The sequence below is a fragment of the Bubalus bubalis genome, chromosome 10 (genome assembly GCF_019923935.1).
Source record: "Bubalus bubalis isolate 160015118507 breed Murrah chromosome 10, NDDB_SH_1, whole genome shotgun sequence".
In the NCBI taxonomy this organism is placed as follows: domain Eukaryota; kingdom Metazoa; phylum Chordata; class Mammalia; order Artiodactyla; family Bovidae; genus Bubalus; species Bubalus bubalis.
The window spans coordinates 34523968-34547140 of NC_059166.1; the positions used below are offsets into that span (position 1 = coordinate 34523968).

Sequence of the window (23173 nt, forward strand, 5' to 3'; positions counted from 1 at the left end):
ACAGACACTTCTCCCCAGGTTGTTATTGACTTAATTTGACTCATTGTGAAGCCACACAAGCTAGATAAATAGAAAACATTAAAGAATGAGAAAGTGCTATTATTTTAGGCTTTTGGAGTATAATACTGGATATGGAGTGGAATACTAGAGAAATGGTGTTTTTCTTCAGGCTTTTTCTTGGTTTTAAAGGAGCCGTATTGGATTGTCCTTCACGATCGAATAGTGAGTGTTATCAGCAGTCCCAGCTTGACGTCTGAGACAGAGTGGGTCGGCTATCCTTTCCGGCTCTTTGATTTCACCGCTTGTCATCAGTCCTACTCTGAGATGAGCTGTAGCTACACGTTAGCTCTGGCGCATGCGGTGTGGCACCACTCCAGCATCGGGCAGCTTTCTCTCATTCCCAAGTAGGTATTATGATTTCCTAAAAACATTTGACTTATTTTGTTTTTGCTTTTTAATTTCTTGTACACCTGGGGTATATATCTGATTCAGTGGAACAGCTTACACAGTAAAAGTCTTAAGTAGTTTCTGGGTGTCAGAAAGACTCCTTTATGTCAGAATTAATTGAAGAAAATTAATTTATATGTATAAGTAATAGTCTCATATTCAGTTTTCCTTTATCATTTCAATCAGTCAGTCAGTTCAGTCGCTCAGTCGTGTCCGACTCTTTGCAACCCCATGAATCGCAGCACGCCAGGCCTCCCTGTCCATCACCATCTCCCAGAGTTCACTCAAACTCATGTCCATCGAGTCAGTGATGCCATCCAGCCATCTCATCCTCTGTCGTCCCTTTCTCCTCCTGCCCCCAATCTCTCCCAGCATCAGAGTCTTTTCCAATGAGTCAACTCTTCGCATGAGGTGGCTAAAGTACTGGAGTTTCAGCTTTAGCATCATTTCAATGGGCTTAATCAAATGCATGCTTTTTCCAGAATATATCGCAAAATTTGCCTTTTGTACTGCATACCTGATACTAGCCTATCATCTGATTATTATTTTTGACTGTATAATTGTATTAATTAGATTTAAATTTCTTGAGAATGGCATTTATATTAGGTTGATTATTCTCTTTTTATTTCAAATAATTCACATTCCGTCATTCAGTAATTGTACTGTTAGGAACAACTCCTAAATCTGAAGTAAATTGTCTCAATAATCAAATGAAAATAAGAGCCAGTGAGAGATGTGAGATTAATTAGAAATGTTACCAGAATTAAAATAAACTTTAAAAAAATTATTACAGATTTTGAAAATACTTGAATAGTCTATATTAACAAAATTCAAACAATTTAACTGATTTCGAGTCACAAGAAATTTTTTATTTTGATCTTTAAATTTTAGATTTCTCACTGAAGTACTTCTTCCTATAGTGAAGACTGAGTTCCAGTTGCTTTATGTGTACCACCTTGTGGGACCATTTTTACAAAGGTTTCAGCAAGAGAGAACTCGATGTATGATAGAGGTAAAATTTAATCTGGGTTTTCGATGCTAAGATTAAGTTCTAAAAAGTATATTAAGGTTTCTTTCCTAGTGTTTTTCAAACTGTATATCATTACCATTAGTAGGAAAATCAGTTTAGCAGGATCTAAGAGCAATGCTTAAGGCCTTAGTGTCCCCGTAACTTAGTACGCCTATGAGTTTGGTGTGGGATGTGCTGAACTGGAGATGCAGGGGAAAATACTCATCATCACGGCTGAGAAGAAAGCTGAAGATGGAGAGGTGCATTTGAGCATGTGCACTATAGTACAGAGGAATTCATCAAAGTCATGGGAATGACTAAAGTTGATCCCCTGTAACAGAAGTGTAGAGAAAAGGGAATGCACCAAATATAGAACTTTGAAGTATGAGACACCCAATGAAACTAAGAAGGTACAGTATATAAAGGCTCCCTGAGACTGCCAAGTATCCCAGAAATTGAGAGATGGTTTCCAGAAAAGGGGTTGTCTATCTCTTAATTTTAAATTTTAAATTAGGAAGAGAAAGTGTATTTAATTCCCGTTTGGGGTCAGTTGGTAGCACTCTGAATTCCATTATAAAGACAAGCAGTTTGGCATCACTCACGTACATAGAGGTTTGTGTGATAGTGAGAGTTCCTCAGCAAGGGTGTTACCCTCTGTGCTGTTCTTGTCGTGGAGACCGGCTGCATCATGACTGAACCATTTTTGACCATTTACATAATTTTATTTATTAAATAGATTGGTGTGGCATTTTATGACATGTTGCTGAATGTAGACCAGTGTAGCACCCACTTAAACTACATGGATCCCATCTGTGACTTCCTGTATCATATGAAGTATATGTTTACTGGTGACAGTGTAAAAGAACAAGTAAGTTCACTTTAATTATTTTTCAATGATGTTTAGTTTTGAAAACTTAAACATGAGGGGACATAGGTATACTTACAGTCGATTCACGTTGTATGGCAGAAACCAACACAACATTGTAAAGCAATTGTCTGCCAATTAAAAAAAAAATACCTATTATAATTTCTCACACTTTTCCCTTTTGACATTTGCAACAGAACGTCTGAAAATGACCTGAGGAGTTACTAATGGTAAACTCATCAGGAAGAAACAGTACAGCGTGGCTACTGAAAAGATCAGAGAGGCCTTGTGTTGTGAGTGAAGCAGAGCCTGTTATTCCCCACAGTGATTAGAGTACACTGTGAGGACATAAGACAAATTGCAGCGTGACTACAAGATTAAAACCAGGAGGGTCAGGAGAATAACTCATGAAGGGTATTTAAAAACTGAGAGTGCTGAACTTGAATTTTTTTAAAGTCCTAGGGAATTAATTCTATCCTTACTGTTTGGGGGGTGGGGGGTTGCCATTTGGAATAGGTATTAAATTTGTTCTGTGTCACTTTGAAAGGCATGCGACTCAGCATATAAAGAGCCACTCCCTGGGAGGGCTGTCTCCAAGTGGAAAGAACCGCCTTGAATACCTCTTAAAATCCTGAGTTTCCTGTCTGTGGGAACCAGAATCTCAGCTCTTTTAGAAGGGTGGAGGGAGGGCAAATAGGTGAAGTTAAGTGACCTCCTCTCCATACTTTAATGTTATTTCTCTCTGAAATGGGAAAGGAGTATACATTGATAGACGTAAGCATGTAAATCCTAGTCTTGAGGATTCACTCTATGAAGCTGGTGACATGGAGTTGGGAGGGTGTTGACTCCTTTGCGCCTCCGCAGGATTGTGAAGTGGAAACCAACAGAGAAATGTTTTCTTTAACATATTCCTTATATTTGAGCCTAAGAAACTTTGACACAAGGGAATATAGAAAGGAAGGATTTTTAATGGACCGATCTTTCCTGGTAAGATCCAAGAATATATAAGTAAAGCTAAGAAAGCTATGGAACTACTTGATGTATTTATTTCTTTAAAGCATTTTAAGTAAGAGTAAGTCTAATATGATTTAGTTTGCATTCCAGGAGTAAATCAAAACCAAAAAAAGTTAACTGTATAGATAAATGTTTGAACCTAAGTTATTCAAAGATCTTTGAAATATAGTGGTGCTTTGCATAAAGATGGCATTTTAAAAGGATGAGTCCCGTGGTGGATGTGTAGAACCCCCAGTGTAAACTACTAGCTTTTGGCAGGAGGGGGACTGGCTGTCTAGGTCAGTGAGTATGTTTCTGTTAAGTGTATGCATATATAGATAGATACACAGACACAAATGTACATATATATAATATGTGTGTGAGGGACAACACATGCTTTTTTCAGGTAGGAAAGAAATAGTTTTATCTGCTTTTGTTAAAACACAAAATATGAGAGAAACTTCTCATCCATCTGTTCCACTCCCTGGTTTATTGTCTCAGGAAATGTGTAAGTCACTTCTTTAAAAGTGGGAAATTGAACTTCTCTGGTGAAAATATGTTTTAACGTGCTTTTGTGTTTTAGGTAGAAAAGATTATCTGTAATTTAAAGCCGGCTTTAAAACTCCGTCTTCGATTCATCACTCACATTAGCAAGATGGAACCGGCTGCCGTGCCTCCGCAAGCCGTCAGCAGTGGGTCTCCAGCACCTCAGTCCACTCAGGTGCCAGGGTCTCTGCCAGTGACTCAGTGAAGTCAGAGTGTGCTGTGCTGAAAGTAGACTTGAGTCTATTAAATCTGAACCTGACAGTGCTACATTGTGGTGGAGTAGAGGCAGCGGTGTTCAGATTGTTTTATTTTGATTCATGTGGTGAATCTGTTGACTTCCAACTCCTGTCTTCCCATTGCTTTGTCTCTAAGAGATCAAGTAAGCTACACGTTGTTCATATCCACAACAAGGTATTAGAGCCACCTAGGAATACTGACATATCTGATCAAATGACTTTTACCAGGCACTCTCAATCTTTCCTGTTTGGACCATTGTTTTTGTTTTTATTTTTTAGTATTAATAACTTATTCAGTCTTCAAATCCAATTTTAAAGGCACCACACATGTAAAATAGTTATTACAAATTCTTTTATACATAAATCTCTCTTGATGTATCTTTGCAACAAGAGATTTTTGTCAAGTAAAGGACTCTAGATTTCATTGCATTAAAGGAGCAAACACAATTTCATATTCTTTTTTAAATGGCTTAAACTTTTTATCATAGATTTCCAAGTAAACAGGCTAATATTTCTATTGAGATAGATTGGCAAGTTTTTGCCTTTGCTGTGGACTTGAACTTACTATATGAAATGTGTTGGAAGCCATGTAAGAAAATAACATAACTTAAGAAAATCAATTTTCTTAATACCTGTTTTTAAAAATAAATCAGTTACTTTTCCAGGTTGACACACTTACCTGGCAGATGATGTGATTCTTTGAATTTTTACAGTCTTATATTTTTTAAGTATTTATATTTTTAAATATCATACACATTTTGGTTCTTTAGAGTTTATTAGATTTTGAGAGACATACTGTTATTTTGGGGGGCTGGCATTAAGATTGTTAAAGACTTGGAAAATAATTAGTAAAATCTGTTGAAAGAATAAATTGTCTGATTAATTACTCAGTTTGAATGAGCATCTGCTGGGTGCCAGGCAATATACTGGCTGGGTTAGAACAGAGAACTGAGCCACCTCCATGGATTGTACACTATAGTCAGTGACTGACATTAACCTAGGAATTAAGAGGTGCTGATTTTTTAAAAAAAGAATTAGTGACGTTTAACTGTGAACTTCTGTTTCCAAATCATTCCTCCTAGACCTTTATCTTCTTCGTGATTCATATTTTTATAATCACTGGATCTTTATTTGCCATGCAAAGACTGCTTAAAATTTGTATAATGGTATAAACAGTTTTTCTAAGCTAATGATATTCTTAAAATTCTCCAGAAATTTTATACTAGAAATGATTTCAAGTATTACTCTTAACCTAGTCTCAATATATTCTTGCTGCCTCAAGGAATATATTGTTTTGAGATCCCAGAATAGAAATAATTGTAACAATAGTATTATACAAATAGAATAAAGAGAAAAATTCAATATCAGTTTCTTAAGGACTTACACATTCCAGTTAATTTTATTAAAAATTCAGTTTTTCCTCTCTAGCTTAAAAAAAAGAGAATATGATTTCCCCAAATAGGCTTTTAAGAGGTTAGTATTAATCAGAGACATTAATAGAAGACAGAAGCTTAATTTGTATTTAGAATACAGCTGAGAAAAAAATACTTATATCCATTACATCCTAAAATTTTTCTTTTTGAAAACTAATGATAACTTTAGAGTGGCTATGTTCACTAGGCATTTCTGCAGTGTAGAAATAGTCATATCTGTGCTGTGCAGTTCAATAGTTAGTAGCTCCATGTGCCTGTTAAGCACTACAGTGTGCGACTGAGTATTTTATTAAGCTTTAATTAATGTAACTGCCTGTGACTGCTGTACTGGATAAGGTTCCCTAGAGTAAGATCCACTATAATTGCTCTTATCTAAAAGCTATTCAGTAAAACACTTACTCTACAAAGTCCATAGTGTCAACAGGTTTAAAATTCTGTATTGCAGATAAACAATCAGATGGTAGAGGCTCTTTAACACATAAAGCTGTTATAACAAGAATAACAAAAGGGAAGGGATATATATACACCTATGGCTGATTCATGTTGAGGTTTGACAGGAAACAACAAAATTCTGTAAAGCAATTATCTTTCAATAAAAAAAATAATAAATTAACTTTTTTAAAAAAAGAATAACAGTAAAAATTCTTTCATGGAGCCTGCTTCATTACAGACTCCACTTTGAGTTCCAAGTAAGTTGGAGGAAAGGGAAAGAGTTCACTTCCCTTGTTTTGATTCTAGTTTATTTTCACTTACTTTTCCACTTCCTTCACTATATAATGGAGCTGAGATGAGTTTTTAGGATGTTCAGGAGTTCAGCCAGTGAGTACACTCTAAACTGCAATGAGTGAAAGGTGGGGCATTTGGAAACTTGGGAAAGTGTTAGTTGCTCAGTTGTGTCTGACTCTTTGGGACCCCTTGGACTGTAGCCTACCAGGCTTCTCTATCCATGGAATTCTCCAGGCAAGAATACTGGAGTGGGTTGTCATTCCCTTCTCCAGGGACTCTTCCTGACCCGGGGATCAAAGCCAGGTCTCCGTATTGCAGGCAGATTCTTTACCAACTGAAATAAGTGAAAGGTGGGGCATTTGGAAGCCACAGATAATTTTCAGTGAAATCGCAACCTAAATTAGCATATCTTAGAAACAAAAATAGTTGATTTCTTTCCTCTGTTTCCCAAAAGACTATCTGAATAGCAGCCATGCTTAACATGATATTAACCAATATCATGCTTGAAGTTTAAAAAAAGTGAAACATGGTCATCTAACATCAGTGAACTTAGAGATTGCCCAAACCCTATAATAATCCATTTTACAGATGAGGGAACCAAAGCAAAAGAGTTTAAATAACTTAACCAAGGTCTTACAGTGTTTTGGAGATAATAATTTCACTGTGGTTTTTTTAAGTATTTATGGTAGTCTTAAGCAGGGTGTGTGTGTGTCAGTATCTGTGTGTGTTGCGTGTATTTAGAAACTTGTATAGGGATGACAGAATCTTATAAAGAGATAGAAAAGAGCAGTTTCTAGGCATTACAGCTTTGAACAACATGAAAATATGGTCCCTTTTCAGGTTGGGTAGCTTTATCTCCTGATATCAGGAGTCCCACTGTACATGTGGGGGCTGATAAAAGTGTTTATTTTTAATGCCAGCAAATTTTTATTTGGATATGAATGTATGTTTCTCTAAGGATAAGTCTTTTGCCGAAATGGGAATATAAACTTTTTAATTTGACAAAAGTTAGCATTTCCATATCCTGAATTTCACACCAAGAGGGAATTGATACAGTTTATACTAATTGTACTAATATTTACCAAGGCAAAAGATTTTCCTGAAAGACCAAATCTTTGGGATGATAACTGTAACTTTGAACTAGTAGATTTGCTAATTATGTCACTTAGCTGTGAGACTTTTTTATATGATGATTCCATGTTTACTTTGGTGGTCTAAGGTAATCAATAGGTTTATGGTTACCCTCTCGAGCAACCCCAAAGCAAGCCATGGTTATTGCTACTGTTGTGTTCACTGTTCGAGTCACTTCTTCTGGTGTCTTCCCCAGAGATGGATTCACTTCCATTATATCTAATCCTGAGAGTAAACCTATAACAACAAATGGAAATAATGTAATTTATTAAATAGCTGACATTTGTAATTTAGTACAGATTGACTTGAAGTATTATCCAGGAGTGCAAAGAGGTAGTAACAACTGAAAACATTTCAGTCCTTGTATTATGCAATGGAAATTCAGAAAGTGTTAAGTTGGGGCTTTGTTTTCAGATCAGGGAGGTATCAATATATATTGGCCAGATGTACACTTTGTCTTGTATTCACTCAGAGTTTTACTCACCTGTTTTGTAAATTTCTTCTGTGATGTAGAGACCTTCTCTGTAAGTCAGACCTCCCTGGACTGGTGTGCCAGTAGCTGGCGTGAAATACGGGTCCAGTCCATCAACATCAAAGCTCAAATGAATTGGCCTTTTCTTTCTTTTAAAAGGTGGGAAGGAATTCAGGTTAAAGTTGGTGGTTTAATATTTAGTAGAAGAATACAGTTCTTACTTTGTTTTACAAAAAGTGACAACCCTGTGAACTTTCATGATTATACTTGCAGGCTTTGTTAATAACTTACATTGACTAGTGTTAATAGCAAGTCGTTTTAATAATATTTATGTTTATACACACACACACACACACGCATCATACCTTCCTAGTAGATAGCTGAATGTTTCTTCCATCACCTTGCCAATTCCCAGTTTATCCACTTCAGTCATTGAAAAGTATTTAATTCCCAGAGTTTTCAAAATATAGCTATGAAAGAGAAGATATTAAGATAATCTACAGTTTATAAGGAGGCTGACCCTCTTGTTTCCTTTTAGAGAAAAGATCAGTGTGGTAAGATTCAAAAATTATTTAAGGGGCTTCCCTGGTGGTCCACTGGTTAATAATTCACCGTGCAATGCAACAGACATTGGTTCAATCCCTGGTCTGGAAAGATAATCACGTGCTGCAGAGCGACTAAGCTAGTGGGCCACAACTACTGAACCAGCGTTCCAGAGCCCATGAGCCACAACTGCTGAGCCTGCACACTGCGACTGCTAAAGCCCCCATGCTCTAGAGCCGATGCTCCACAACAATAGAAACCACCACGTTGAGAAGCCCAAGCACCACAACAGAGTAGCCCTCACTCGTCGCAACTAAAGAAAGGCCATGTGCAGCAACCAAGATTCACCATAGCCAAAACATAAATCTTTAAAAATATATATTTAAGTTTGGTGAACTGTATGTATGTATCAATAATTTTTAAACAGCAAGTCAAGGTTAAAATCACCTAAATACATACATATATATCTATGTTGTTGCTGTTTAGTTCGTAAGTCTTGTCTGACTCTTTGCAACCCTATGAACTGTAGCCCACTAGGCTCCTCTGTCCATGGAATTTCCCAGGCCAGAATACTGCAGTAGGTTGCCATTTCCTTCTCCAGGGGATCTTCCCAACCCAGGACTCAAACCCATGTCTTCTGCATTGGCAGGCAGATTCTTTACGGCTGAGCCACCTGGGAAGCTCATATATGTATATACATGTGTATATAGATACAGATCTAGATACAGACGGATTTCCTAGGTGGCTCAGCAATAAAGAATCCACCTGCCAATGCAGGAGACATAAGAGACATGGATTCGATCCCTGGGTCAGAAAGATCCCCTGGAGGAGGGTATGGCAACCCACTCCAATATTCTTGCCTGGAGAATCCCGTAGAAAGAGAAGCCTGGTGGGCTACAGTCCATAGGTTTCAAAGAGTCAGACATGACTGAAGTGACTTAGCATGCATTTAGATACAGATACAGATACATGGGGTTTCCTAGGTGGTGCTAGTGGTAAAGAATCTGCCTGCCAATGCAAGAGACTTAAGAGACTATATTCTCTTATCTCTATCCCTGGGAGGGGGAGATCCCCTGGAGGAGGAAATGGGAACCCAGTCCAGTATTCTTGCTGGGAGAATCGCATGAACAGAGGAGCCTGGCAGGCATGGGGTTGCAAAGAGTCGGGCACAACTGAGTGTCTGAGCACACACATATAGATATATAGACTGGATGCTGAAAATAATTTTTCCTCATTGACTTGACCAGCATGCCTAACATGAGAAAGGACAAAAAGGAAGGTAAACCACATCAAGGAATAAACTTACTGTTCCCCAGGGTCCACATCTCTCAGACCAATATACACAATGTCTTTGGCAGATATGCAGGGAACCACCCAGTAGAATCCTGGGACCTCGGGCATCTAGAATTGCAATGGTTCCATTGGGTTATATATAAGCAAATCTTACATTGAAAGTTAAGGACACTTGTTAGATTGCATATATGTTATATTCAGAACATAAAATTCAAGAAAATCATTAAAATAGAGTACAAAATTAGGAAGAGAATGTCTGTCCTCCTGTGCTACCCTTGGTTGCTTTGGCCTCACCCAGCCTCGCCTGGTAGCCCAGACCTAACCTGTCAGCATTTACCTGCTCTACGCTCCATTTCCACTGGACCCTGTTCTCCTGGAACTCTTCTATAAAGAAATCAGTGTGCTTTTGTAGCTTCCTTCTTTTCTTCTCTTTCTCAAAAAAGACTTTATCCAGAGGATGGTTTAGAGTGGCTGATGAAAATTTTCAATCAGACCTTCGGTTTGACCATGTCTTCAAATGTCCCAGAGCCTAGCTTGGCTGTTCTCATGAGCTAACAACACATTTGCAGGTGTATAAACCAATCATGTTGGTCATCTGTTTGGAAAATATGGCTGCTGACATTTAACATAAGGAGGTTTGGATCCCCAAGTATCATCACATTGTCCAATTTACTACAATTGTATCAATAAAAATTATGAACCACAATGTTAAATCTTATTCTGAAATTTCATCTTACATTTTTTAGAAAAGAAGTTTCCAGGGAGCAAGGAGATAGTTCTCCCTCTTGTGATTTAGACATATGCTTCTCATAGTAAAGATGTTAAATAATAAGCCACCATAATCTGCATTTAAAATCTCCATGTTTGAAAAGGCCCTGTGTTGTGAAGGGGACACTTGGTTAGGATGAGAGGCTGTGGGGTGTGTATCAGAAAGAGGAGGCACCAGGAGCAGAGTTATGGTCCTTGCTTTTCTCCACATTTGGTGTTTGTGTGTTAACCTCTGAATGTTGCTCACTTGGTCATAGAGGATGCCTCTCTGCCCCACCTGCTGCTGCTGCTGAGTCTCTTCAGTCGTGTCCGACTCTGCGACCCCATAGACAGCAACCTACCAGGCTCCTCCATCCCTGGGATTCTCCAGGCAAGAACACTGGAGTGGGTTGCCATTTCTTTCTCCAATGCATGAAAGTGAAAAGTGAAAGTGAAGTCGCTCAGTCGTGTCCACCTACTAAGAATCAAAAGGATGGGGACGCTGAGGACTGGGGGCTTTTGCCCACCCAGCGAGGAGCGAGCACACCGTCTGTGGCCTCCCTCCCTCCACAGTCACCCGCTAGTCTGCCTTGCCCCCCGACCTTGTGCTGCCTGCCCTTTCTAGAAGGATTATGTATCTGAAACAGCAGGCTGTGCCCTGAACCCTGTCCCCTCTGTCACCAACCCTTAGAACTTCTTCACTTAAGGTCTTCATTTCTCTAAACCTACAGATGCAAGGGGCCAAATCTCATGCTCAGATGACTGTAGGAACAGAGACAGCACCCATGGAAGAAGTCTGGAGAGCACCGTGATCCTGGGAACATAGGCCTTGCCAGGAATTCATACTACTTTAGGGGAAGGCTCTAAACTAAGCAGCCATATTCTCCACTTAGGAGTGGAGAATTGTGTTCCACCTTTCTGAGAGCAGAGAATCTACATAAACTATTTGGAATTCTGAGGGGAAAAAAAAATAAAAGGGAAGCTACACCTGAAGTCAGTTTGCAAACTATTAAAAATGTAGAGATACACAGTCTCACTACCTCTGTCCACCTCCCCCCCATTGCTTATTGGCTGCTGAGAAAATGGTTTGAAAATTAATCAAGAATAAAATGACACAGGGGTTCTTACTTCCCTTCTGGCTTCTGAACTTCTGCTAAAGATAATTCTTTTGTAACAGAATACCAACCAGCTGTTTACCTTTTCCTTGAGTTCCTTCAGAAGGAAAGACACAGGTTGTCCATGCAGGTTCCCGGTTGTGGTTGTCAGTGGAGTGTTGATGTCCGTGTGAGCATCCACCCAAATGACACAGAGATCTGGGTGGACCCTGGCATGACCAGAGATGCTGCCGATTGCCATACTTTAAAGGGAAAGAAGTTCGTGTGAACATCAGGTTTGCAGTATCAGTATGTTTATCATATCATTTACACAATATTCTTGCCTGATTTTCCTTTAAGTCCAAGCGGCTACTATTTCTGAAAGATTTTAAACTGAAGATCCCAATTAAACAATCGCAATAGAGAAAGTATACCTAGCACAGTATTTACTAACAAGTTATATTTATTCACTGTAACGGCATTACTTAAAAAACTTTCATTTTTCTTTAAAACCACCTTCTAATAAAATTGCAAATTCTAGTTTCACTAAAAATTAAATGTGTGAAAAGACAGTAGCCACACAATAAGGTTTTTTAGCGTGAGATATCACTCAGTTCTCAGGGTTAAAACAGGCTCATTTTCTGTACTCTCATCTCTCTTGGTAAATACTTAATTCTCCCAAGTGAATTATGACAGAGTCCTCCCATTTTTCTTAAAATCCAATTATTTTACAATTGGGGAACACCACTCAAAACCTTTACATCTACTTCAGTGTATCCTGGACGCTCACTCTATTCAACATTCAGATCCTCTGCTGGAACTTTCTAGTCTCCTGCTGCGTATTTAAGGACTCACTCTTAGCCAGGTCCAGAACCCTCAAAATTCATCTCAAACACTCCAAGCTCCAGAAAACTTGCCAGAATGGCAAAGCTAAGTAGTATCTCACACAAAAGTTAAAAGACCAGGATTTGCCATACAAAGCTGCATTCTCCCACTTGTGAATGCTCAGGAACCTTCCAGAGAACCGTGAACTTTCTGAAGCAGTCCTTTCTTGATGCTCTTTGTCTTCAGGTTTCTTTTCCTTTGTCCATGTGCCATTCTTAAAATTCCCACTTACAAATTTTTTTACTTAAAAAAAGAGAGCTCCAGTTACTCAACATGAGTTTTGTCACAGAAGTCCTGAAAACACTTTGGCTTTCAAGGAAAATATGGAGGGGGCTGAAGTAATTCTAGTCAAGGCTATGATTTCTCCTGTGGCCATGTATGGATGTAAGAGTTGGACTGTGAAGAAAGCTGAGCACCAAAGAATTGATGCTTTTGAACTGTGGTGTTGGAGAAGACTCTTGAGAGTCCCTTGGACTGCAAGGAGATCCAACCAGTCCATTCTGAAGGAGATCAGCCCTGGGATTTCTTTGGAAGGACTGATGCTAAAGCTGAAACTCCAGTACTTTGGCCACCTCATGCGAAGAGTTGACTCATTGGAAAAGACTCTGATGCTGGGAAGGATTGGGGGCAGGAGGAGAAGAGGACGACAGAGGATGAGATGGCTGGATGGCATCACTGACTCGATGGACGTCAGTCTGAGTGAACTCCGGGAGTTGGTGATGGACAGGGAGGCCTGGCGTGCTGCGATTCATGGGGTCGCAAAGAGTCGGATACGACTGAGCAACTGAACTGAACTGAACTGAAGTAATTGACTTCTGCATTAAGAGTCATTGTAATCTTTGTACTTTTGATCTAATCGTACTTCTGATTACATGTCCTGGGACCTTGAGAGTAAACATGGGCAGACTCAGGCACAACATTATCTTTGCCACATTATTCATAATGGTGAAATTTGAAAATAACCTGAATATCTGACAACATGGAGATATATATATATATATATATATATATATATATATATATATATACACACACATACATATATATAGAGAGAGATCCTACTAGATGAAATATCAAGAAACAGTAAAAAATTATGCTCATATGTATTGTGAGGTATTAATAACATAAGGAAATCTGTAGTGTAGATGAACAAAACAGGATAACACATACAATTGTTAAAACTATATACAAGGGAAAAATTATGGCAGGAAGGAAATGTAACGGATTTTCAAAATTCTAGTAGAAATGGTTTCTAGAGAACTACAATTGCCACTTTTTTTCTTTTATATATGCATGTGTATTTCAAAAATTTGATAATTATTACTTTGATAGTGAGAAACACATGCTTTAATTGTTGACATAGTTATTTCTATTATCACTAATCAAGTACAATAGGCTATTAATTTCCTCAGTGCTTATTTATTTAGGAATGTAAGCTTGAATATTTTGCTGAAATCCATTCACATACCATGTATTTTCTGCTGTCATAGAAAAAGGTCATAACAGACTTCAAATAGAGGGAAGTTTTTGTTTCCAAAATAAAGTAGTAATCAATAAAATTAAAAGAAACAAGGCAGAAAATGTGATATAAAATATTGATCAATACTTTCCTTTCCTATTTTCTCTCTTCTCATGGTTTTGGTTATACTTCCTTCACCGTATTTATATCACACTCCCATAGAGATAAACATTTAAAAAAAAGACCTGTGGTCTCCGCCCAGGACAAGGCTGATCCTTCCAGTCTTCTTGACTTCTGCCACCACATCAGCCAGTTTTTCATTTGCTTTTCCCACACACCTTGGATTCTTCACAATTTGAAAGGGACTGTCATCAAAGTTATCAGCAAAGGACAGGTCCCCATAATCTTTCACATCACACTCTATAATTAAAAGTTTTAGGTTAGTAAGTGAAGTGAAGTGAAGTGAAGTCGCTCAGTTGTGTCCAACTCTTTGCGACCCCATGGACTGTAGCCTACCAGGCTCCTCTGTCCATGGGATTTTCCAGGCAAGAGTACTGGAGTGGATTGCCATATCCTTCTCCAGGGGATCTTCCCGACCCAGGGATCGAACCCAGGTCTCCCGCATTGTAGACAGACGCTTTACCGTCTGAGCCACCAGGGAAGTTAGGTTAGTAAAGGAGATTATAAAACAGACTGTAGGATAATTCCAATTTTACCAAATAGGTGTATTTGCAAAAAAAAAAAAAAAAGAACCTGGAATGGCTATAAAATCTCGTGAAAGTAAAAACCATATCCACTATTACCTGACATCATCATCCCAACTTCACTGCACACCGGTGCCTGCTGTATACTGGGTTCTACACCGCTGTCTGCTATATACTGGGTTCTCTGCAAATTCTTCTTGACTCAAGTCAGTTAGGCTAGACATGAAATTGTAACAGTGATAAGCTGGTTTGGGCTTGACGCCTGGCGACACTGTCTTGGGTTCTGTTTGTGTGCTGTTCACTTTTCTTTTTTTTTTTTTTAATTTTATTTTATTTTTAAACTTTACAATATTGTATTGGTTTTGCCAAATATCGAAATGAATCCACCACAAATATACATGTGTTCCCCATCCTGAACCCTCCTCCCTCCTCTCTCCCCATACCATCCCTCTGGGTCGTCCCAGTTGCTGTTCACTTTTCTATGATAACCTTGTTTTGTGTAGGTAATAAAAAGCTGTTTTTTAAAAAATATATTTATACATATATATATAGGACTTCCCAGGTGGCTCAGTAGTTAAACGTCCACCTACCAAGTAGAAGACCTGGGTTTGATCCCTGGGTTGGGAAGATCCCCTGGAGAAGGAAATGATAACCCCTTCTAGTATTCTTGCCTAGAGAATCACATGGGCAGAAGAGCCTGACCAGCTTCAGTCCATGGGGTCACAAAAGAGTTGGACACAACTTAGCAACTGAACAGCAACAATATATATTTATGCTCAGAAAAAAAAGACACCGATATTTTCTCAATTTCCTTACACTATATTAAGAGCCCTTGGTTTCATCCCAAGCGGTCATCCAACCAAAGCCACTCAGCTTCCTACTCTGCCTGCCCATTGTACCTGCCTCATAATGGGATTGTCTGAATTAAATAAGAATATATGATTAGCCTAATGCTTCCATGAGGTCAAGAAATAAAGGCTCTATTTTTATACTTTTTAAATAAATTACAGGTAACCTGAAGATTCTAAAGACCTAGGCTCACTTCCTAAAAGGCCCTGCTTAGGCTTCAAGGTACAGGTTTCATGCAAAAGTGTGATATGGGATCAGTACAGTGTTCTGAATTAATCAGTCATGGTATACTGTACTTATTACATGTCCATGTGTGTCCATGAATCAGTAACACCTTCAAGAGATTCAAGTGGATATAAAATGTAGCCAAACTACGCTTGTTAACTGAAGGATCTAGCTTTCTATTCTCGCTTGGGGTCTTTTTTTTTTTTTTTTTTAACTTTATGGGATATAATTGTTATTCACTAAAATACACTCATTTTAAATGTACAAGTCAGCTAGTCTTAGAAATATCCACAGTCTTGCAAGTACCACCATAATAAAGATTTAGAATTTTTTCACTTTCAGAATATTTTCATTACTCCCCAAATTCCCTCCTGCCCTTTAAGTCAATCTGTGCCCTTTCACACAGGCAACTGCTGATCTTTCTCTTGCTAGGCTTTTGTCTTTCTTAGAATTTCATATAAATCATACAGTTTATAGCCTTTTGTGTCTGGCCTCTTTCATTCAGCATGATATCTTTGAGATTCACCCATGCTCTTGCCTGTGTTCCTGTTTATTGTTGAGTATTACCCTCATGGTATGGAATGTACCACTTTGTGTTTATCCATTCACCAGTTGATGAGCATTTGTTGTTCCCATTTCCTGACTTTTATAAATAATGCTACTACAAACATTCAAGTAGAAGACTTTGTAGTGTATGTTATCACTTCTCTTGGTAAATCTCTAGGAGAAGATTTGCTGGGTCAAGAGGTAAATGCGTGTTTATTTAAGAAACTGCCAAACTGCTTTTCAAAGTGGCTGTGTATTTATGCATTCCCACCAAAAATACATGAGAGTTCTGATTGATCTATATCCTCCCCAACATTTCATCAGGGTTTTACATATAAAGATGACCTTTACTTTAGCCCATACTTTTAAAATTATACTACTTTTCATCTGCATGCTCATGTGTATATATAGAATATATGTATATATGTACACACATTAGGATGTTAATGCAAATACTAGGTACTATTATTATTATATAGCCATCTTATTTTATTTCTTTTTACAAATAAGGATCGTTTTGTTAGTAATGTTCTTTCTGCTGCCCTGGCTTTTCATTTTCAGTTTCCCTGAATCCCCTACCACGCACCCACCCCCTAGTTCTTCCACACACAGATTACTCCAAGAGTAGTCTCACTGGAAAGACAAAATATCTGAGTGAAGATACTCATCCAGCAGTGTTTATTGAGCATTCTCCCCTTCACTGCATTTTTTTTTTTAGTAAGATGTACTTCTAAGGTTATAGCCAATGCTGCTATAATGTCACTGTGGTATAAATGTCACTCCAGACACACCCTCTTTTACCAGAAGCCTGGACCTTCCTTCAGAGTAAGAAAGAAATTGGGCTGATCAGCTTTCAACTTAGGAATTACCTTGTTCAAACCAGTAGTTACCAGTGAGGAAGGGGTGTGGGGGGGGGGCAATATAGGAGTAGAGGGTTGAGAGGTACAAGCTATTACAAATAAAATAAGCTACAAGGATATAATGTACAACATAGGAAATACAGCCAGCATTTTACAATAACTATAAATGGACTGTAACCCTTAAAATTATGAATCACTATATTGTATAAATATGTAACATATAATATTGTACATCAACTATACTTTAATAAAAAATTGATTAAGTAAACAGTTACCTAGTTCCTTAAGTTTCTCAAGCAGACCAGCCTTTCTAAGTACTGTAGGGCCTTCTTCCACCCCTCCTCGTGGCTGAACAATGAAAACATAGAGTAATTCAGACATTATCATATCATCAAACCCCCACAATAGAAACCTTTCTCATTAATCAGTTGAAGAGTAACTATCACTTTTTGAGTACCTACAGGGTCAGGAATTTACATGATCTCACTGTCGTCACAGCGAGGTAGATTGAATTACTCCTATGTCAAATATGAAGATATAGAATCAATAAGGTTATATAACTTTCCTACAGGCACACAGCGAACAAGTGGCAGAGCCTTAGTTCACATCCAGGTGGTTTGGATCCCAAAACTTGCAGCTTCTCTTCTCCATCACACTATGTTACCAACACAGTGGACGCGTTTTGTACAAAAGCACTCTGAGAGATAGAGATACAATGATCCAAAGGAGAGGGCTTTTGTCTTTGAGTGACTCACAAGTGAATAGGGGATTTGGATATTTATTAATAATCCCAATTATAATACTTAGAGATTTACATCAACACAGTTAAAAGATATTGTAACCACAAAAACAGGATGTTCTTAACCCTGTCAGGGGTGGAGAAGTTTCGGAGACGTTTCAGAGAATTCTGCAGAGAACAGGCTGACATTTCTGCTGAGTCTTGCAACATGAGTAGGTCATTTAGGAAAATAGATGGGGTGATGAAGAAACTTTGCAAACCTGGAGAACAGCTTGAGTCAAAACATAAGGTAAAAAAAAAAGAGCATGACATCAGACAGACCTACGTGCAGGTCTGCATGGTAGTAAGTTAGGGCTCTTGCAGAGAAAGGAGGAGCAGGGAAAATCATCACTTGGGAGATGAACTCATAAAGACCAACCCAGTATTTCAAGTTTTGACCTGTCTAAGCATGGTTGGCACAATGCTACCTTTGCTCTTTTTACATCGGGGAAGCTAGCACACTTCTTCCTTGCAGTAAGTCTTCTCCAGCCCCCTGGCATATAAGCCATCTAAAGAAGTAGTTCTTTTATGTGTCTCTCTGATTCCAATTTCCAACAAGGCTTTTCAATAGATAAAGTTACTCTGCGCTATTAGGTGGGAGTGAAAAAGTGAAAGTGTTAGTCAGTCAGTGGTGTCCAACACTTTGCGACCTCATGGACTATAGCCCACCTGTCTCCTCTGTCCATGAAATTCTCCAAGCAAGAATACTGGAAAGGGGCTGTCCTTCTGGATTCCCTTCTCCAGGGGATCTTCCCAAACCAGCGAACGAACCCTTGTCTCTTAGGCCTCCTGCACCTCACCACCAGTGCCGCCTGGGAAGCCTGCCGTCAGGTGGGAAGATGTGCCGAAAGACACCTGTGTCCGTCCTCAGGGTTGCACTGTGGCACCAAACTAAGCGGAAGTTCCTCCCACCTCAAATTACCAGATGACTTGCCCTGACTACCGGGCAAATCCTCCATGGCAAATTCCTGTCCCTAGCAGCAAGGGACTCCCCTCCAACACCAGGCTCAGCCAGACACATTTGCTCCTTCACTTCACTGCCTTTTTTTTTTAATGACTCCCACCCCTACCCCCTCAACAAGTAGGTACAATTTTTAAACTCCAATGGCAACCCACTCCAGTACTCTTGCCTGGAAAATCCCATGAACAGAGGAGCCTGGTAGGCTGCAGTCCATGGGGTCGCTAGGAGTCGGACACAACTGAGCGACTTCACTTTCACTTTTCACATTCATGCATTGGAGAAGGAAATGGCAACCCACTCCAGTGTTCTTGCCTGGAGAATCCCAGGGACGGGGGAGCCTGGTGGGCTGCCGTCTCTGGGGTCGCACAGAGTCGGACACGACTGAAGTGACTTAGCAGCAGCAGCAGAGTGCTACTTGGCTGAAATTTTGCCTTGATTGAGTTATTTGTCATTGTCTTCTGTCCTTTATTAGATTTCTGTCCAATCTTCTCTACACTTCCAGCACTGTATTATAGAGCTGACACTTAGTAGGTGTTCAGAAATTGTCAGTGTCATAAAACTCCCTGACTTTTGCCCTCTCCCTTTCAAACTTTGGAACAAATTTTAAATACTCCTGACAAATGAACTTATTTACAAAACAAAAATAGGCTGACAAACATAGAAAGCAAATTTATGGCTACCAAAGGGGAGATAGAGATGAGGGGATAAATTAGGAGTTTGGAATTAAAATATGCACACTAATATATACAAAATAGATAACCAAAGAGGACCTATTGTAGGGCACAGAGAACTATATTCAATATCTTATAATAACCTTCAATGGAAAAGAATTAAAATTATATATATATATATATAACTAAATCATTTTGCTGTACACTCAAAACTAAAACATTGTATATCTAATATATTTCAATAAAAATTTCAAAAATAAAACCACTCTGAACTTTCAGAATTATTAAAAAAAAAAAAAAAGAAGAAATCTTATACAACCCCTTAACTGATACTAAAATTTCTCCTCCAGATCTGTATAGGATTGACCCGGACACCCTCCCCTCCCCCACACAGATGCTCAAGTGCCTTACATAAAATGACAGTAAAGACATTCCCACAAATACGGAGGGCTGGCTGTATATTTAGCTTCCCAGATTGACACTTTCTAGCTTTTATTTTCCATCTGATTTAAAATGCTTCTCATGTTTGGTCTTTCCTCATTGTTCCTTGTTAGCACTACTGACTTTGAAGCTAGGCTCCAATCCCTAATTGACCACAACTCCAAGATCCGCTGTAGAACTAAAGATGTAACAGCTCAGGTCAGGAGCACAGGCTTTGGTATCAGTGTCTGGAATTACAAAGTCAAAGAAGTGTGACCTTGAACAAATTACCATAGCCCTCTGAGCCTTAGCTAACACGACAGGACAATAGATATAATACCTACTTCATTTTTGGTCACCACCCCCTCCCCTCAACCACTGCCCTGCAAGGGTGTGGGGCTGAGGATGGAGTTCTTTTTCAGATTTAACCTTCTAGTCATCTGCCCTTTAATCCTCTCCTTTGCTTGTTTATCCAAATTTTACGTCCCTTGGCTGAAGACAGAAATTCACATGTTGGCTGAATTTTCCCTTCTATGCTATGCCTTAGAGTAGAAAAATCTCTTAAAATAAGAAGCTTCATTCTCGTGTGTGTGTGTGTGTGTGTGTGTGTGTGTATGGGTCGGTAGTGTCTTACTCTTTGCATGGTGCCACGTTTTAATAAGGAGGGGCTATAGAGGCAGGAGAAAGAATCATGGAGAACGGAAAATGCTATGTTTCAAAATGTTACCCCCTAGAGGGCCTGTTATCATCAGCATGTGGCCTTCTGCTGGGGTCCAGGGATCAGAGCATGTTCAAGCCATTTCCTCCCTCCCTCTCTCCCTTTCTTTCTTCCTTTCTCCCTCCATCCCCTCTTTTCTTCTTCTTTTTTTTAATCAGTTATTTTATTGTGATCTTTGTTAGAACCTGTCAGAATAGGTGAGTACATTGTGGAATTTGCAATTAAGCCCAGCATTATAAGAAATACCTCTTTGTCAGCAAAACCTCCCTGTGTTTCGGGAGAGAACTTTGAAAGATTTCCAAGGGAAGTGAAGCAGTTTTGACTGACATTTCAAATAACAGTTCGCATCTCTAACCTCTGACCTGTCCCAATTTGTTTTGTAATTAAAAAAAGTCACAGAGTGCAAAGCAAGAGTTCAGAACTAAGAAAAGCAATACACTGCTCAGTTGGGCAAAGAGAAAGTTCTAAGAAACCCGAGAAACCTCATTTAAAACAACCACAACCTCAAAAAAATCTGCATGGTGAGTTTTAATTCACACTTTATCTTATTTGCTTTTGTTTTATTCTTCCCCCACCCCTTTAGCACAGACACTTGGAGGAGTTGAAGATATCTGTAATCTCATTAGATTTACCAGAATGAGTGTGCCTGGGCAAGAAAAAAAAAGACAGTATATTTAAGAGTTGCTGGCATGTTTTAGAACTTGGGAGTTCCAATAGTCTTTTCAATGTGATCAATCTGCAGGTGGGTTTCCTTTTTCGCTTTTCTTTTTTCATCCCTCAAAAACAGGTACACAAAGAACTCCACCTAATCCATGAATCAACAATTTTATAGAATCATTAAAGCTCTAAAATAATATAAATAACTCAAAATGTTGATAAATCAATAATATTTAGTTTATTCACATTTTTAAAACTTAAAATTTACCACCCATCTATGAATTTTTCTAGGTATTAATTACATAACTAAAAAAGTATATTTTCCTAAAATTCTATCTCCTTCTACGTATACACAGTAACACCAAGAGCGATAAGAGCATGGAAATCTAAATGAGTAGCTACAAGGCAGAAATGGTCTATTTCCACTCAAATAAAATTATTTTCTCAAAAAATGAGGAAAAGTTCGGCACATTTAAATAAAACTGGCTGTGGCTGGGATTAGGTGTTATAGTTATAAATCTAATGTTATAAGTGGATTTGTGACCATAATTATACAATGATGTAAAATGATGAAAAGACTTTAGTATAAATTTCAGGTCAGATTGTATCAGGCTGTTTAACTAACCAGACGGTGACACCTTACTAATTTTGAAATTCGTAACTTTTCTCATAAACTGCAGTTATTCAAAGCCAGAATTTGACTCACCTGGCCCTTTGAGAAAGGAGCTCCAATGACCCCGATGGACTGTGGCTTGGAACTCATGCTCCAACACTGCTCACCTCGGCACCTGAGGTCTCCAGGTAGTCGTCACTCTCTGCAACTCTCAATGGCGGAGGGCACATATTTTTTTCTATTTATAATTGAGTTGAATCTGTTTACTCTAATGAGGAAGAGTGGCTCCACCTACTGAACCAAAGCAACAGTCAAGTGAAGTCCAGCACATTCATACTCGGAATAACTTTGAGTCCTCCTGAGTCTAGGTCTCTAATTAATTGAGGTCATTCATGGAGCCAGTTCACACCCAGTTCACAAAGACACCTGGTAACATTAATGTTTCCTAATCACAACCATGATTTCTTAATCACAGTCATCTTTTCTGATCATAATTAATTATAACCACAGAAGAAGTGCCATAGTTCTAGCTGTGCAAACTCAGAGCATGGTACTTACCTCTTTCAGGTCTTTGCATCTGCCTGTGTCAAAAACCGGGGACTGGCAAGATGGTGTCTCACATCTTTTCCAGCCCGACAACCCTGAATTCAGTTTTCACTCTAGGATTAATGGTTAATCTACAAGACACACCTCACACACTACCAGGGTAGGTCTCAGGGAAGGCATATGACTTCCCTTTCTGATTATTAATTAAAGAAAAAATTAATTGCCTGATTAATAACCAGAAGTGTTACCATACTAATTTTGAAATAGCATATGTCTGTTGTGCTCAGTTGTGTCCAACTTTTTGTGACCCCATGGACTGTAACCTGCCAGGCTCCTCTGTCCATGGAATTCTCTAGGCAAGAATACTGGAGCGGGTGCCACTTCCTACTCCCGGGGATTTTCTTACCCAGGGATCAAACCCATGTCTCTTGCATCTCCTGCACTGGTAGGTGGAATCTTTGCCACCTGGAAAGCCCCATGATATGCGTGGAGAAATAACAATTACTGGACTCAATATCAACATGAAATAGAGACGTAAAAACAGTCATGATTGAATTTTTATCGTGTGCCAGATGCTGTTTTGTTTTATATTATCTCATTTAATCCTCATATGAATTGTATGAGCTGTCTCATTATTTGTTATTTTACTGATGAAGGAACTAAAGCTCAGAGAGGTTGCCAAATGGCGCAAAATGGAAAAGCCGTGACTCAGTCATAGCAATTCTGGACCCATCTAACTACTGGCC

The 23173-nt window shown here is 38.8% G+C and overlaps 2 protein-coding genes and 1 long non-coding RNA gene across 6 annotated transcripts in view; 2 read left to right on the top strand and 1 right to left on the bottom strand.

Moving 5' to 3' along the window:
- Nucleotides 1-4983, top strand: part of MED23 (mediator complex subunit 23) — a 43358-nt gene extending 38375 nt beyond the window's left edge. For both annotated transcript variants that reach the window (XM_025294528.3, XM_006055415.4), the window contains 4 exons: nt 190-404; nt 1339-1459; nt 2193-2324; nt 3898-4983. In XM_025294528.3, coding sequence (XP_025150313.1) covers nt 190-404; nt 1339-1459; nt 2193-2324; nt 3898-4065 — 636 coding nt within the window. In that variant the 3' untranslated portion in view covers nt 4066-4983. The remainder of the gene's footprint in view (nt 1-189; nt 405-1338; nt 1460-2192; nt 2325-3897) is intronic.
- Nucleotides 4984-7432: 2449 nt separating this feature from the next.
- On the bottom strand, nt 7433-22113 carry ARG1 (arginase 1). The gene is made up of 8 exons (XM_006055417.4): nt 21975-22113; nt 17339-17411; nt 14125-14299; nt 11639-11798; nt 9708-9802; nt 8224-8328; nt 7871-8007; nt 7433-7623 (listed from the first exon to the last, which is right to left on the bottom strand). The coding sequence occupies exons 1-8, from the start codon at nt 22029-22031 to the stop codon at nt 7457-7459; spliced, it is 969 nt and encodes a 322-aa protein (XP_006055479.1). The 5' UTR covers nt 22032-22113; the 3' UTR covers nt 7433-7456.
- Nucleotides 19548-23173, top strand: part of LOC102394078 — an 84072-nt gene continuing 80446 nt past the window's right edge. For all 3 annotated transcript variants that reach the window (XR_006542340.2, XR_006542341.2, XR_006542342.2), the window contains exons 1-2: nt 19548-21132; nt 21949-22587. This is a non-coding gene — a long non-coding RNA (uncharacterized LOC102394078). The remainder of the gene's footprint in view (nt 21133-21948; nt 22588-23173) is intronic.

Coding starts and splice junctions, on each gene's coding strand:
- ARG1 (XM_006055417.4), bottom strand. CDS start 22,031: ATGAGTTCCAAGCCACAGTCCATCGGGGTCATTGGAGCTCCTTTCTCA. Junction 11,799..14,124: donor GTCCTGGGCGGAGACCACAG/GTCTTTTTTTTA, acceptor TTCCCTTTAAAG/TATGGCAATCGGCAGCATCT. Junction 8,329..9,707: donor GATGTGGACCCTGGGGAACA/GTAAGTTTATTC, acceptor TCTCTTTCATAG/CTATATTTTGAAAACTCTGG.